The 16,485-nt window shown below is 54.8% G+C and overlaps 1 protein-coding gene across 4 annotated transcripts; it reads right to left on the minus strand.

The window, feature by feature from the left end:
• Positions 1 to 2,999: 2,999 nt before the first annotated feature.
• On the minus strand, positions 3,000 to 16,485 carry LIMD2 (LIM domain containing 2). 4 transcript variants are annotated; one of them, XM_074891909.1, is made up of 5 exons: positions 16,184 to 16,482; positions 7,304 to 7,440; positions 4,694 to 4,738; positions 4,313 to 4,452; positions 3,000 to 3,772 (listed from the first exon to the last, which is right to left on the minus strand). In XM_074891909.1, the coding sequence occupies exons 2-5, from the start codon at positions 7,343 to 7,345 to the stop codon at positions 3,613 to 3,615; spliced, it is 387 nt and encodes a 128-aa protein (XP_074748010.1). In that variant the 5' UTR covers positions 7,346 to 7,440; positions 16,184 to 16,482; the 3' UTR covers positions 3,000 to 3,612. The 4 variants fall into 4 exon arrangements, with proteins under 4 accessions (XP_074748010.1, XP_074748011.1, XP_074748012.1 ...); XM_074891910.1 differs by lacking the exon at positions 16,184 to 16,482 and adding an exon at positions 9,580 to 12,205; XM_074891911.1 differs by lacking the exon at positions 16,184 to 16,482 and adding an exon at positions 8,273 to 9,338.

Raw genomic sequence — 16,485 nt, forward strand, 5'->3', positions numbered from 1 at the left:
TTTTTTTTTAATCTTTCTTACAGAAACCTCACAGTTGGAGACATTTTAAGCTGGGGTTTCTATAGTGCTGCTGCTTCTGGTACCCCCTGGGAAAGCACGCCCTGTCATTTGTGCAGTGCACCACCTTTGAAATGTATCAGGCAGATGAGATAAGCTCAAAGCGTTTAAAACATCTTCCCCTGTGTGTTACCACTAGGGTTTCCCTGCCTGCAGAGCCTGGCATGTTAATCAGGGAAGCAGGAGTTTGCCGTTCGCTGCTTTGTGTGCAGCAGCCATTCGGTGAATCGTAGTCGTATCGAACATCTCTCTCCCCCTCTGTGAATCTGATGCTCATCAGGTTTCACTTCTCTCCCCTGAACTGTGGTGCCTGGGTCAGGTTGCCTGTTTCAGGAATATATACCCTGGTGGTTGGCTCCTGCTCTCAGAATCAGAACACGATCTCACAGCAGGCTGGAGATCTCGCACCTCTTGTGCTTGCCCATGCTCCCTCCGATTCTGCTCCATCAGCGAGAGTTTGCTGTGCCCGTATGAGAAGGGATAGGCAGAGAATGGTGAGTGCTACTGTCTTTAGACAAACCCCCAAATTTCAGTTTTTGGGAGGGAGGGAAGAAATGGATCATCATTGTTCTTCATTTTTAATGTTCTCTTTTTAACTGAAAGCCCGACACTTAAAAGCTGGGCAGTTTTTTCTCCCTTCCCTACCCCCAAATCATCTGGTATAGTTAAAAATGCTTTATATCGGATTGCCCCACTGTGCAGAAAAGAGCAGCAGCCTGCCGAGGTGAGGGAACTGGGAAGTGAGGCCAGCAAGAAACAGGAAGCGAAACCGAGGAGTCTGCTTTCGTTTTCTAAGCTGACCTGAGGAAGGAAGGGGCTGCAACCCGAACAGCATCACAAGACCCTCGCCGCAGAGCAGCGACCGCCTGGTTTCTGGTTTATGACTGCTGCAGGGCTGCTCAGGAAGCAGCTTTTGTTGTGGTGCAAACCTGCCGCCGTTGGTGTGAGGAGGAGTCGGCAGCACCTGCGTGATGGGGATGGTTAAAGCACTTGGTCAGACTGAAACTCTCTCAGGGCCTTGCCAGGGTCTCTGTAGGCAGTCCCTGCCATGCTGGCAGTGTAAATCCCCGGGCAGTCCTCACCCAGTAGAGCTGACAGACCTGCCCTTTATAAAGCCCCTCACTAAAAAGGAGAAATAACCTGTCCAACAGGAGGGACATCAGGCTCCTGAGGTTATCCAGCGTGTATCTTCCCCAAGATGAGGTGTGAGGACAGCCAGCTTTGCCCACAAAGGAGAGTGGTGAGATGCTGCCTGGCTGTGGGTGCACACCCAGAGTCCCCAGAGGACTTTCACTGAGGGAGGACAGTGCCTGGGTTAAGAGCTCATCTCTGTACATACCATCTCTTCCTCCTGCGACTCCTATGGACCACCCATACCCATCTTTTTCCCTCTTCAATTCTTAGCCCCTGCTTTCACGGCTGTGTCTGGATTCTCCCAGACAGGACGTGCTCAGTGGGAGCTGATGTTTTCAGTCAGTGATGGAATTAGGGGCTCATGCTGTTGATATCAAAGGCTGTTGCTCAGCTGTGTGGGCTCTGAAAAGCCTAATTCCTGTAGCATTTGAAAGATGTAGCGTTCCTGAATGCTTACACTTTCAAGCTAGTCTTACAAATCATGTGTGAAGGAAGGAGGTAAATAATAATTAAAAACAGACTCACCTGCTTTCCCTGGTTTCCCTGCATTAGGCTCACCAGCCTCGCAGGTCTTGTTGGGCTCATTCATTTGTATGGACTGTGCTGTCCAAATGTCACAGCTCAGCAGATGGGATTGATCCAAACCAGAGCCTGTGCTGCAGCAGTCAGCCCAGCTCTGCTGCCCGTCCTGCCCACCGCGCTGGCTGCAGGGTGAATTGAGCCAGCGTCGGGTTGTGGAGGCAGGGCACAAGGTTTATTGATAGGGAGGGGGAAGCGAGTAAGCCACAAAATGTATGCAGGGCAACGGGGTAGATCTAATTCACAGGATGGTGAGTTCCCTTTGAGGGTGGTCTGGGTTCCATGTGGCAGCTGGTGTGTGGTTACAGCTGGGGCATGTAGCTCACAGGGTCATTCGTAAGAGAAGTCAGAGAGCAACCTGGGGGGGGCTGATCGATAGCCGGCTGAACAGGAACCAGCAGTGTGCCCAGGTGGCCAAGAAGGCCAATGGTATCCTGGCTTGTATCAGCAATAGCGTGGCCAGCAGGGACAGGGAAGGGATCTCACCCCTGTGCTCGGCACTGGGGAGGCCACACCTCGATGAGGGGGTTCAGTTTTGGGCCCCTCCCTCCAAAAAGGCCATTGAATGACTCGAGCGTGTCCAGAGAAGGGCAACGGAGCTGGTGCAGGGTCTGGAGCACAGGTCTGATGGGGAGCGGCTGAGGGAAATGGGGGGGTTTAGTCTGGAGAAGAGGAGGCTGAGGGGAGACCTCATGGCCCTCTGCAACTCCCTGAAAGGAGGGTGCAGAGAGGGGGGATGAGTCTCTTGAGCCAAGGAACCAGCGCCAGGCCAAGAGGGAATGGCCTCAAGCTGCGCCAGGGCAGGGTCAGACTGGCTCTTAGGAAGGATTTCTTTGCAGAAGGGGTTGTTGGGCGTTGGAATGGGCTGCCCAGGGCAGGGGGGGAGTCCCCATCCCTGGAGGGGTTGAAGAGTCGGGTTGACCCAGCGCTGAGGGATCGGGTGGAGTTGGGAACAGTCAGGGTGAGGTTCATGGTGGGGCTGGAGGAGCTTCAAGGTCTCTTCCAACCTGGATGATTCTGGGATTCTGTAATGCTGATGTGCAATTTGAAACCCTGGGTTCAGTCCCCAAAGGGCCGATCTGCCTCAGTCACATCAGACACATCTCCCCAGGAATACTTTCTTGATCCTGCACGAGCAGAGACTCTTTCCACAGTAACTGGACAGTAACTGGCAGACCTGACCACTGCTCCCACCTCCCCGGGCCCTTGGGAACACAGGACAAGACAGCGAAGGCTTGGAAACCTTGTATTACAAAAATAAAAGAGCGCATGGCGCAGAGTCACGCGTGAAGCTGCCATGCCAGGCTCCAGCGCAGAACGTACCAATCAAAGGCAAATATAAAAAAGAGAGACACTGTTAAACAGTCGCAGGGCAACATCCTTAAGGCTGAACAATCCCAGCTGAACTGAGCTGATGTAAACCGAGGACCCTCCTTATTCAGAGCCCCAGCAAGGCAGGATTGGTGTGGCAGGAGCTGGGTGCTCTGCTGTGACTTACAGGCTAGGTTAAGCCCCCAAATCATCTCCTTTTCCATGGTGGCAGACCTGAAACTTGTGAACGGGGCTGGGCTTCCTGTGGGGGCAAGTGCTTCTGGTCTGATCTCATCAGGGAGAGGGGCTTACAGAGAGCTTCAGGCCTGGGGACTCTACCCCAGTCACCTCTGCCCTGTCCTTATGGCCTGTAGGATCCCTCTAAGCATCCTCCAAAGAGGGCTGGGCTGCCTCCCTCACTGCCCACAGGCTCTTGGGTCCCTTTTGCTTTACATCAGCTCAGTTAGCCCCCGGCTCAGCACTGCTCCGTGCAGTCTCTGCTGGCTCCAGGGAAGGGTGGGCTGGCCCCGCTCACGCCGACTTGGTCCCGCTCTCCACTTCCTTGTGCACCCACAGCTCCTTGTGCTGCTTGCGCCCAAAGCCCTCGTCGTAGTTGCCTTTACTCTTGAAGAGCTGCTGGAAGTGGGGCTTGCAGTAGAATTCCCCGTGGAGCGCCGCGTAGCTGCCCAGGCTGGGGAAGGAGGGCAGGGTTAGCTGGGCGTGGGGACTCAGCTCCAGGGTGGCGGGGAGCGTGTGAGGCTTGGGGGCACCAGGACAGGGGAGGAAGGAGGAGGGAACATGCAGGAGGGGACCCTTAGAAAGGGCCAGCTGCTCCCTCCAGCCAGCTCAAGGGCTGCTGCGAGCAGCATTAAAGGTCTGTAAAGTGGGGGGGGTCCCGCAGGGAAGCTCAGCTTTCGCTCTGTGTCATCTAGGAGGAAGCTCCGGTTCAGCTCCGTGTTACCTTGGGGCTGCTCTTGAGGGGGAAAAAAGCTCTTCTTCCATACCAGGTGGGATTTAGCTGAGACTTGGGACCAGGTGGACAGATCAGCCCTTTTTTTGCTGTGATGAGTGGGCTGGGGGTCTTTAGCTACCTGACAAGAAGAGGGGCTGTGATGGGTGGGGGGGTGCACTGTTTGGAAGGCCCTCCCCCACCCAGGCTAGGCAGAGCCGCGGTGACACCCACCCACCTCCATGTCAGCAAGCGCCGAGGCAGCATCCCGGCCCCACTCACCTGAGCTTGGTGTGGCAGTGCTTGCAGCAGAAGCAGGCGTTGTGGAAGACAAATTTATCCGCCACCAGCCGCTCCATGGGATAGACAGTTTTCTGGCAGGCAGTGCACATCTCCTTCACTTGCGCCTTCAGGCTGAAGGACTGGGCAAGGGGAGACCAAAGGGAGAGAGGGTGAGGAAGGGGTTTGGGGGATCCTGTGCCTGGCTCCCACCACAGCCCTCTTCCCTAACATCCATGCTGCCATTTGCTGGAGCACTGGTTGGCGTGAAACAGCCCCATCTCCCCTCGCCCTTCCTGTACCGTTCCACTGATGCTGGGCCTCAGGCTTTCAGTCCTTCCCCCCTCACCATGAATCAGTAGGATGTGGTAAAATTGCAGGTACCTTGGAGCGCTGCACCGTGCTGCCTCCTGAGTTGTTCTTTGCCTCCTGAGAAAGGAAGGAGAAATCAAAATGAGAGCCTGGACTGACAAGCCTGGCACTGGTGACCATCTGAACTCACTTGCCCAGAGGCCGTGACCCCCATCAGGTCCTTGGGTGCGAGTTACTTCCTGCGCTGTGGTGATTTTCCCAAAGAGAGGAGAAGGAAGAGAGGAAAATAAAAAAAGAGGAGAAGCCATTTACATGTTGTAGAGAGGGAACTATGCACCAGGAGGCTGTGGGACTTGCCTGGGGCCCTGGGGGCAGAGCAGCCAGCTGTCATCCAGCACTGCTCACTGAGGCCTCTGTCTCGGACATAGGAGAGTGTCATGGCTTTGTTTCTTCATGGCCGAGGTCTAGCTGACCTCTTTTGTGGTGGTAGCACCCAAGCACCGATCCAGGAGATGTCACAGCGTAGGTACTGCAGAGCCCAGCCCCAGGGTGACAACCCTCCCTGGCTCCCAGCAGCCACTGATGAGCAGCTCTCACCGTCTGCAGACATCAGTTACTGTCCTTGGCCACCCAGTGCAGCCACCACGTGTGTCTCGGACCACAGAGGGCTGGAATTTCCTCCCGGCAATACCAACAGCAGAGCAGGGAAGCCCTGTTTCCACATCCCTGGGGGACAGTTTGGGCCTGGGGCAGGCAGAGAGGGGGGAAAGGGCTTAGCACAAGCCCTTGGCAAAACTCTTGCTGTGACCTGCACTGGCACCTACTAACTGCAGCTCTGCTTTGGTGTAGATGCTGCTCATGCTCCTTCTAGCCAACACTTTACCCCACAGAGAGTGATAATTAACCTTCTCTTGCTGGAGGTGCACAAGGCTCTAGCGATGCTGCCAATGTGGGTCTTTGCCTGCAGTTGGGGGGTGATAGACTGCCAGTTCCTCTGGGGTATAACTGGGGTGCCCCTTGCTCTCACTGCCAGTTCCTCTGGGGTATGACTGGGGTGCCCCTTGCTCTCACGGAGCGCGCTGTGCTGGTTCCCCTCAGCGGATGTTTTGTTCCTGAGTTTCTCCGCTCGCCCCGTTATCAGCCCGTCACGCTGCTGCGCTGCACAGGAAACGCCTGCACTGTAGACAAGACTGAAAAGCCTTTGAGTCCCTGCAGGCTCTGTGTGGAGGACGGGGCGGGGGGGGCAGAGCTGAACACATGCTCCATGGTGTTCTGCACCTTGGTGGAGGCAGATGTTACTCAGACCCTGAAACTGCAACAGGGCAGAGAGATCCAAACACTGAGGTGTCTGTAGCTCTGCCCCAGGATTGCAGAGCAGTGTCTCAGTGGACGCTCTCCCCTCTGCAGCTGCAACAACTCCTCTCCTCCCACATCACCTCCCTCCCCTCCCCTCCCCTTTGCTTGCCCCACTGTGCAGCCCCGCAGTCCTGCCCCCTCCCCAAGCTGGCTGTTTGCACAGGCACCCACTGGGTGCCAGTCAGCCACCTGCAAGGATTTTAGTCTGCCTTTGCACTGATGAAAATGCCCCTTTCTTCTTTCAAACAGTCAGGATCAAAGGGGTAAATATACTTTTAGCAAGGTGGACTGGCCAGGACTGTTCTAGCACAGACTGGCTCACCCTCTGTGCTGTTTGCTCCCAGGGCTGAGCAGTGGGACTCCAGAACATCACCCCACTGCCTCCTTGTCCTGCCTCTTGCTGCTGGTTTGGCTCTGCCTGGCCAGCCTGCCCCTTCTCTCTGCCCCCAGGCTTCCATCCCGGTTCCTCCTGCCTTGTCCTTCCCCATCGTTTCTCCTTTGTATTTTTGGAAACAGTTTGTCTAAGAGACGCACAGGAAACTCTCACTTCGCTGAGCTGCCTCTTCAGACGTTTCCCAGCTGCTCTCATTGACTGGGGTCAGGGACGTGATTTTTCTCTCACTCCCACAAGGCTGGAGGAGTAAGCCAAAGTCAACAGAGGGACATGGGCAGCGAGGACACTCAGGCCGTGTAAAACCAGTTGCATCCCTCAGCACTGGTAAAACAACCGCAGGTGCTCTCCTGGGGTTAGGATTTAATATACGGTTTCCAGGCTCAGCTGACCAGAGCTAAGGAAAATGCTGCCTCTTTGGAGCTGGAATACATCCGTTCCCAAGGCTACAGGCAATCCACCGTTGCTCGTCACTTCTCGGCAGCCTTCTGGCTCCGATCAGGCACACTATCTATTTCATATCTGATATATCCTCCCTCGGGGAAGGGCCATATCCTGTCCCAGCAGGAGATGTTCTTGAGCCTTTATGTTTTTCCATCTCCAATCACTCCAATCCTAAGCAGCTTGCATGCTCTCAATTGTGATCACAGAAAGCCATGGAAACACAAACAAACAGACGCAACTCGAGACGAGAGCAGGGTGAGCAGCTCTGTATGGACCAGAGCCTGGACGCTGGCGTTGCAATGTGCTCAGCAAACAGCACCTTCTGCTGGAACATTCCTATCCCCAGTTTTGTTGTTTGAGTAGCAGTGACTGTGCCTTTGATCACCCTAAAATGTCAGGTCCGGAATACAGCTTCTGTACACAACCCTCCATCCCTGAGAAACAAAACACGATTTGAAATTCCCATACAAACCGCAAGAGATGGTACGTACATGAGTTGGGGGTGGGCTGGCGGGTCCTGTGGCCTGGAACATGGTTCCTTCCCCTCCTCTGTCTATTTAATCCTGAGCTTGAAGTCTGTGGGCCGATGTTCCCTGGGGAGGCGTATAAGACAAACCTCTTGCAACACCTGGAAAGGAAATGTCAACAGGAGTGTGGCTGGTTTCATCACCCCAAACCCGGCAGCTGCGCAGCTCTGCAGGAGCTGGTGCATGACAGCAGCATGCCCACAGCTTCCTCCGTGGGGTCAGTGCAGCCTCTCTGGTCTAGGGATTTCTTGAGGGATCCAAGAGATCCCTCACGCCAGACTCGACTGGCAGACAGGAGATGCAGGTCTGGAATACTGCTCAGTTTTAGGAAGCTGGCAGTTGATCTGGGGCACTGAGCTAGAGCTCAGTAGCTCGACTCCTCTAGTCACATACAAAGATACTGAGCTAGGATGGGAGAGGGCTGCTGGAAACATGAGCAGAAGGTAATGTGATGTGATAGCTTCTGCTCCAAACCCACACATGGAAGGCAAATGCCAGGCGATGGCCAAGCCGTTAGCAGCAAGGCTATGACTCCCAGCCAGAGCTACCGTCCTGCCGAGGCAGTGAAACCAGTGCCCAGTGTTTCCCTGATGTAGCCACTGAAGGACTGGTATTGCTGGAGCAAGGACTGTGATTTTGGTCTAATTTTAGCCCAGAAAAGCCTTGCTGAACAGAGCGGATCACAGCTCAGCAGAGCAAGTGATGGGGATTTTGTCTTCTCTGGGGAGCCCATGTTGCCTTTAGGCTGAGACCAGTAAGCTGTGGCCTCTGTGTGATGTTCTGAGTGCCCAGGAGGATGAGTTTGACAGGTCTTGGGCCAGTTTTAATGCAGCACAGAAAAAAACCACCAGCATTGCAAATCACCCCTTTTGGTAAAAATTAGCTGAAAAGACACTGACAGATCCTCGGGGGGTTTTCCCCATTTCGCCTTACCTTCAAAACACCCATAAAAGGTCAGGCTTGATGAGCTCTGTTTTGCATAGGCAAGACAGAGATGTGGGCTTGAGCAAATGATGCCGAGGGAGGAGCAGAGCAGGGAATAGGATGGTGAAGGAGGAGCCGTGCAGCTCTGCAGTGATGGGGATGTGCTGGGGGCTGGCAAACCAGCACCCCCACTCCTGTCTGGGGCTGCTTTCCTCTCCTACTGAAACCTCTCATCCTCATATTGTCACCCCAAAAACTTTCCTGCTGCCCAAGGACTAGGGTAGACCCTGAGAAAGCCCCCGGGCAGCAGACATGCCGAAGTGGAGGGCTTGGGTCAGGGGCTATTTCTGCAACGCCAATCTCACAGTAACATTTGCAAACATGCCCTGGGTTTTGGGGGCTCTTTGTCTGCCTAAAAAGTCCCAACACCCAGCAGCTGACACCAGGCTTGTGTCGTGCCCAGCAAAGCACCCAAAATTGGTGGCTGCTTTCAGAGTTGAGAGACCTTTGCTCCAGGTCCTGAGGAGTGGCGGGTGAGCTGGGCTCCCCCTTCGCAGCCCTGGGGGGCTGGACAGCCCTTGTTGTAAACCTTTCACAGCCTCGTCTGAGAATACGGCTCCTATTTTACCTTAAATCATTTCCCCTCTCCTCTGCGGTTTGCTTGTTATTTCCTGCTCACAGAGCGGGGCGGATGGCAGCACGCAGGCGGTGTGTGCTGGGGGTCGGGGCAGAGCTGGCCGAGGAGCAGCCCCGGCAGCTTGGGCTCGTGGCCCAAGCCCACAGCCCCTCTCTGCCCCCCGTTCCCTGGGACAGGACCTTCCCTCTCATGTCTCCAAGGTCTGTACGGTGCCTACAGGCCAGCGCAGACCTCGAGGAGAGCCTGAGAAACCCAGAAAACCTGGCGTCCCTACCCCACACACGCCTCTAATGTGGATGCACAACCCTCCCTCTTTTCACCTGCCTTTCACCTTCTCCCCTGCCTTTGCCACAAACATTTCTCCACACCCAGCTTCCCTTCCTCTTCCCTCACAGCTCATCTTCCTTCCCTACCCCAGCCACATTCTTTCCCTCAGTTTTCCCAGTCTCTCCATCATCCCCCTCTCGCCCTTCCCCATAAGCTCCCTGGCTCCTTCCACCTACTCTTTGTTTCTTTGCTTCTCTTGCCCCCAAACCTTGTTCCCTTCAATGCCACCCCACTTACCCTACCCCATGGTTTGATGTTCTCCATCCAGCCCCATCCTCCAGGTCTCCTTCCTCTTAACATCCCTCTGCCCCCATCCCTCTGCCCCCATCCCTCTGCCCCTCCACGTACATACCCCGCTCGCAGCCCGGTGCCCACACTCGCCCAGACTTTGTTTCAAACAAGAGGTCCCCTTAGTGTAGCTGCCCAACAGACATGTGAGTAGAAGTTGCTAAACGTCCTTCCTGCCAAAGGACAGGGTAGAAATCTCAAAGGGGAAGGGTGTGCTGAAGCGATAAGGGAAACAGATGAAGTTAGAAACTGCAGGAGGGTTTCTAGGAGGGTTTCTAGGAGCCTCTCAGCTGCTGTCATTGCTCTTCCAAGGAGGCATTAGTCTGCACAGGATGGGATTTGAGCCCAAGGCAGTCAACACAAGCCTCCATGAGCAGAGGAACCCCAGTGGCACAGGCTTTGCTTAAGGACATGCTGCCACATCGATGTTACGAAGCCTTCACAATTGCTGGGGCAACCCTCCGGCACGCAAGGGGTGCTTGCTGATTTTCTGAGGAGCGCAGAGGGCATCTGTGACAAAGCAAGGAAGCCAGGTCCAAAACTTTGTTCCCTAAGGCTCTGTCCTCCAAAAGTCTGTTCCCTAAGGCTCTTAGCCCTCTATGCAGCCCTGGAAGAGCAGGACTGAGGACAGTCCTCTCTTGGTCATGCAGCCAGCCATTTCAGGTATTTGACTCAGGACAAGGTGAGAACCTCTTTGCCTTACAGACTCTGTTCTTCCTGCTCCTCCTGGGAGCAACTGATGGCTGATGTGGTCAAAAACCCCCTTTCTCCAAAGGATCTGTGCTTGTGCCATCTACCCAGGGAGACGGAACAGCTTCTGATGCCAGCACTGGTGGCCATAGCATGGCAGGCACAGAGCGAGGTGGATCTCGATGTGCTCCAGAGACATGGCACCACAGCCAGCAGCATGCACTCGGTGCCTGAGCTGAGCTCTGCCTGCCCAGGTCATCACCAGCAGCTGCTGGCCCTGCTCTGGGGCTTTTTTTGGTGATCTCAACAGGTTGGTGTTCAACTCGGGACCGTGGGGTTGGAGCTGGTCTGGCATCTGCAGGGGACGCGTGCCTGCTGCTGTGTGAGAGCAGCTAGAGAGGTGCTACGGCTTTTAGCACCGAGCAGGGAGCAGTTTGGGGTGAGGAAGGCAGCGTTCATCCCAGAACTTGGCCGCAGAGCTTTTGCCTAGCAGCCTCCCCGACCCCTCTCACCTTCCTGCCTGACCCTGGGGGCAGATGTAGGGAGAGGGAAGCATCTGGGGTGGCCCCTCAAGGAAATTCCCCAGCGCCCCTGAAGCATTGTGTTTGCACAGCCAGGATGGGTGCAGGGAGCCTTTTCCCCCCTTCCCCTCCCCAGCGGGGACAGCCAGGCCGCCGTCACTGCCGAGCCAGCCTGCTCCCAGCGGGCCCCCAGCCCGGCGCTGCCTAATGGCCTCTCCGAAAGCCGATGGGTTTCCGGCACAGGAAAGCAGCGTGACTGCGGAGGGTGAGAGGCCCCTTTCTGCCATATGGTTCCCATTAGCAGCCCTGTGAAGTGTATGTTTACTGCTGGGATCACTGCACCATTGCGAGAGGCTTTCCCAAAGGCAAAGCGCGGCGTGGGGGATCCAGGCCCCTTCCTCCTCCATCCTGAGAGGACACGGAGTATCCCCAGCAGCACGGCGAGGCACAGGCAGGGGCTCAACACCTCGGAGAGGCTGTCTAGGCTCTCCCCCAGGAAATTGTGGGCTAAGCCGATTGCTGTGGGGACTGATGTCCCCAAGATCATGTGCAGGATTAGTGCAGCCTACACACCCAGGACAGCCGCTGACCCTCCGGCTCCACGGCCAGCTCAGTCCATGGTCTGTCTCAGCAGGGCTGCGTGGGGAGGAGGTGAAGAGGAGCTGGAAGAGCCTCTCTGGGCATCACCCAGCTCACTGCCCAGCTGGCCCCTGTTTCCACAGCCTTGGGGCCTCACGGCCAGTCCACACCATGAAACAAAACGTGGTGCAGAGTCGGCGTCAAAGGGGCCAGCACCAGAACCGGGCACAGCACCGCCAGGGAAGGGGGCACAGAGTCCCCAGTGCTGCTTCAGCTTCTCAAGTGTGGAAAGAGACAACAAGATGCAGTTCGTGGGGGATGACGGAGGGAGCCCAGTGGTCATGGCTCCAGCTCTAGCCATGGAAGACCTTAATTCAGCTTCAGATCTTGGCTCCTTGTGTGGCTTTGAGCCAACCACTTGACCTCACCAGTATTTGGGACCCAGGGCAGGTCCCTGCTGGCTTGACACAGGGTGGAGAACTCCACGGAGGAGCAGCCAGACCAATTCTGCAGACACCACTACTCTGTTCATCAGGTTTCTGGAGAGCAGCCCCACCACAGGGACCTGTCCCTGCCTGCACCCCACTGCACAGAGCTACCTTCCACCAGCCTGCCCCACTAATCCATTTTCCATCCACGTTCTGCGCCCGGGCTGCCTCTTGAAAGGCTGCCAGTGGGCAGGAAATCTGCAGCCGAAATGCTGAGGGATGCTGACAAGGAATAGTTGTGGGGAGGAACAGGGCTGCCTTTGTCAGGGCAACAATGGAGGACCCGCACAAGCGAGGAGGGAGCCCGAGGGAAGCCCCTGCCCACCCGCTCTGCTCTCCCACCTTCGTCCCTGCCTCAGCTTGCCTCCCCTGAGGAGGAGGTGCACGGCCCTGGAAGGACCAAGGCCAAGGGGGACTGGGCTGGTCCCCAGCCCCTGCCTCTCAGCAAGGGGGCAGGCGGGGCAGGAGGATGCTGATGGGATTCATCCATATTCCAGAAGCGGAAACTGAAGCACGGAGCAGCCCATTCCTGGGACTGGGGCCATGTTTAATGGCATCCATTAAAAATCATGGTCTGAAGGGAGTCTCTGCTCCCTGAGATCTCCTGTCTTGCTAGGAGCTCAGATAGAGCAGACAAATAGAGCAGAAAGCCTGCTGGGAGGACCCTCTTTTCCAGGCAGAGACAAATCCTTCTCAGCAGTGCTGGATGACAGAGCAAGCAGCAACGGCCAAAAATTACAGGTTGGGAGATTCAGGTTGGGCATTAGGCAAAGCTGCTTCACTGGGAGAAAAACTTGGAAGCTCTGCAGCGTTATACTAATTAAGTGCAATATAAACCTGGTGCAAACAAGCACGATAGGCAAATAGCAGTTCATGCTCCTTCCCTCCCCTTTTCAGTTTTTCCATAGTCACTTCCATAAACCTGGAAACCTCACCTTCTGGTTTCCTGCATAACCATATATCCATCTACTGTTATACTGGCATTATGTTCCTAGTTCTTCTCCCACCATAATATTTGCCTCTCAGAGGGATTCCTAAGGAGCAATCACATTCCTTATCAGTCTTTTTTTAGCCGGAGAAGCCAATTCCTTTTAATCTGTTCTCACAAGGCAGGTTTTCTGTTCCTACAGCCACCTTGGTGGCCTGTTGCAAGTAGGTGAGCTGGCCTGGATGCATCACACCGAAGGAGATGTCAGACCTTTGTGTTCTGGTACGAATAATTCTCTGGCACCCCTGAAAATATCTGGCCTGATGTGCTCTTCCTCTGTCACCTCTGCCAGAAATCCGAGATGCTCTTTCTTCTTCAGTGCCCTCCACTTGCTGAGGTCCCTCCAGGCTACAGCAGCTTCGTGTTGCAGCTCCCCAGGTGCCTGCTCTGGCACAACTCTACTTTAGCCACCAGTCTCATGTTCCTGTTTGCTGATCTGGTTTTTCTCCCCATGGGCAGATCTCCTGACTTCTAAAGAGACTGTTAACAACATCAGTCCCTAGATCTCTCCTTGTGGAAGGATCCAAGTGTCCTCCTTCCATTTTGCTGTCTCTTCCCTATCCTCTTTCCTGTCTCCACCTAAAATAATCATTTCCTTGGGGCACTGTATCAAGTGCTTTCCTTAAATCCAGATTCCTGAAGTCCTGTTGTTTCAGAAGTCAGTTATCATATCCAAGGAAAACACTGAGCCAACTTGACATGATCTGTGTTTAAACCACACTGCATTTTATTGTGCTTCCCAACACCATGTCTTTGATTACTCTTCCAAAACCTATTCTAGAAACTCACCTTTTATTGTACTCCAATTAATGGACCTGTAATTTCCTCTTTCCCCAACCATAACCTGTAAATGTTGGCTAATCTCCTCTCGTGGAATATCACCTGTAAAACACCAGACTTTGGACTGGCGTTTCCTGTGTGGGTTAGCCCATCTCTTGAGCTCTGAGAGGGCCCCTCCTGAGAGCTTCTGCTGTTTCACGATCTGCAGACACAGCCAGAGCAGGAGGGAGTTCTGTTCCAGGCACCCCAAAACACAGCACAACCACTTCCCATGGTCTCTGCAAGAGCTGCTGTGTCCTCCTGCCTTTGCTGTCCAAATGCAGATTGTATCAAAAAAACCCCAAAACAACCCATCAAAATCATATTCATAGGTTAAATTTCTGAAAAGATCATTCTTTTTGAGCTGTCCTGTCTATTTTCAGCCTCCACCTGCATCCTCCCTTTTAGGATCCAAGATGCCAGACAGCCCAATATAGGATCTGGTGCTCTCCAAGGGCACGGGATTTCGGTGGAGCAACGAGTGTGCTGGGAGAAGCAAGCCCTGGAGAGGCACTTGCTGAGGCTCCTTGTGTCTGAAAACCCTTGAGCTGCCCATATGGAGAGGGTTATGGGCACACCAGAGGAGTGAGAAATATGTCTAAAGTGTGCTTAATATTGATTGCAATAATCCCTTCACCCAGATTTAATGTTTTCCATCCCAGAGCTTTTGCTAACAGCTAGGTAAGCTCTGCAACACCCCCCAGATGGCAGATAAAAATGACTTAACCAGAAAGTGAAAGGCAGACACCTCTGGGGGAACATGGCAGCTGCCAGACAATGGACAACAACCCTGCAAAAGCTGAGGATGGGCGAAAAGAAAAAGAAAAACTGCATCATCGTGTAGGACTGGAGGGGGTAGTTGTAGGCTCACAGGACTGACTCGCTGAAGGAAACCAGAAGAGGAACTCCCTTCCCTAACGAGAAGTCTCGTGGGATTTTTGTTGACCAAAAAAGGTCAGAAACCTAGTTTTGAGCTCTATGAAAAAGAAGATGCATCCAGTCACTTTGCAAAGCCCAAGAGGCTGGTTCTGACAGAGCCTCACCTCTTAACTGGGAATTTGCTTCTTGCAGGGCTCCCACTTAAGAAAGACGTTAATGCTGGAGCCATTTCGGACTAGGCTTGATCAGTTGCCCTGCAATTATTTTATAATCTATGATAATAATGCTGCAGATGTGCTACTCCTGGCCTTAAATACACAACAGCTCAGCTGAGGCACCAGATGTCTTCCCTGCAAGAGCCCTCGCATGATGTCTTCGGTGGACAAAGCCCAGTTCCCAAGGCATGATCCAGGCAGCTGAACAGAATGCCCACCCCATGAACAAAAACCAGCAAAAAATTGATCAAAAATATGACCTACAAGGTAGCTTAGCTGGTCTCAAGTGATTCAGGGGGATTAGACAGATCAGACTAGCTCAAAACATAGTAGTTACACCACCAGACAAGGACTCAGGAGACCTGGGCTTGATTCCCAGCTCTGCTGCTAATTTTTGGGTGACAGCAGGCAAATAATTTCATTTTTTCTGTTCCTTTCCCCCCCCCCACCCCACCCCTGATGAAAACAGAGCTGCTCTCCTTTGTGAAGCCCTGGGAGATCCCTGGCTGTTAAGGGTTATGTCAGAGCTCAGGGTATTTGTGTTGTTATTAAATCTCACAGTCGTGCAACAGCCTCCCCAGGGAAGTGATGAAAGACCTGTCGCTGGAAAGGTTTAAAGCCAGGCTGGATGAGGCAGTAGGAGACACACCGTTGAGAATTAGCAGGCATTAACGAAGGGGGATAAGGGAGTTGGGATCTAACAGGTTTTCTTCCATCTCTGCTCTCTCTGATCAGCTTAATAAAATGGATCTGTCCAGCCCCACTCCGGCATGTACTGCAGCACACAACAAAGAGGGAATTACAGCCCAAACGGGGAGGGCGAGCCCCGAAATGCTGCACCCCAAGATACCCGCTGCAGCGGATCCAGCAAACACAGGCCTCTGCTTGCTCTTGTCCCCATGATACTCTGGGTGCAGCCCCTTGCCCCCCCAGCTCACGCAGGGCACGGGGTGCTCACCCCCCCTTCAGCAGCATCGCTCCCCAGCAGGCTCCTGGAGCTCAGACAGTGTCTCCTTGCCCCCGCCTGACCCCGGCGAGGCCACCCAGGGCCAAGAACAGAACCCCTTGTGTTTTCCCCCCACCCTGAATCTGCTTCTCGCGACCACCTCGGCCGAGCCTCCTCCCAAAGCTAAAAAGTTCCCAGCACATCTGGGTGGGACCTCCTCTCGGGGGGCTGTGCCGGGGGGATGAACCCCCCATCTGCTGGGTGGCTCCTGGCCAGTGGTGCTGCTTCCTGGGGCTCTCCCTGTCTTTACATTCCCCCCTCCTCTCCATCCCTTTCTCCCTGGGCTCCTGCCTCTCTCTCCCTCCCCACCACTCGGTCTTGCTTTCTCCCCCAGCTCTCCCACCACAGAGCAGAGCCACAATGGCTGGCAATCCCCGAGGTGGATGAACCCCCTCGCTCCCCACATCTCGGGGACCATCATTGTCTCCCGCCGAGCCGCCCGCCGCCTCTCAGCCCTGTTGTTCTCCACGAGCGAAGGCTCACCATATGCCTGGGCTCCACACGGCGATGCCGAGCAGGAGGGTTTCACCCCGCTGGGGTGGGTCTGTCCGGCGGTGGGTCTGTCCAGCCGTCCCTGCTGGCAGGGTGTTCTCGCTCCCTTTCTCCCCGCTGCAGAGGCCGGGGCTGTGGGAGCGGGAGCCGTTTCCTGCGAGCTCCCACGGCCGCCTCGCGAGCCCTTTTATCGCCGGGCTGCCGCGGTGATTGGCTCTCGGCGTCGTACCGTCTTCCAGCCGCTTGCTCCTTTGTGTGAAGCCAACCTCTAACCCCAAATCTTCCCCAGCCCC

This window comes from Strix uralensis, chromosome 22 (assembly GCF_047716275.1).
Source record: "Strix uralensis isolate ZFMK-TIS-50842 chromosome 22, bStrUra1, whole genome shotgun sequence".
Classification (NCBI taxonomy): domain Eukaryota; kingdom Metazoa; phylum Chordata; class Aves; order Strigiformes; family Strigidae; genus Strix; species Strix uralensis.

Bases quoted from the DNA above. Each gene is read 5' to 3' on its own strand.
- LIMD2 (XM_074891909.1), bottom strand. From the start codon at position 7,345: ATGTTCCAGGCCACAGGACCCGCCAGCCCACCCCCAACTCAT. The intron at 4,453-4,693 runs GTACCTGCAATT...CCCCTTGCCCAG, and splicing joins GCACGGTGCAGCGCTCCAAG to TCCTTCAGCCTGAAGGCGCA. The intron at 3,773-4,312 runs GTGAGTGGGGCC...CTCCTTCCCCAG, and splicing joins CACTGCCACACCAAGCTCAG to CCTGGGCAGCTACGCGGCGC.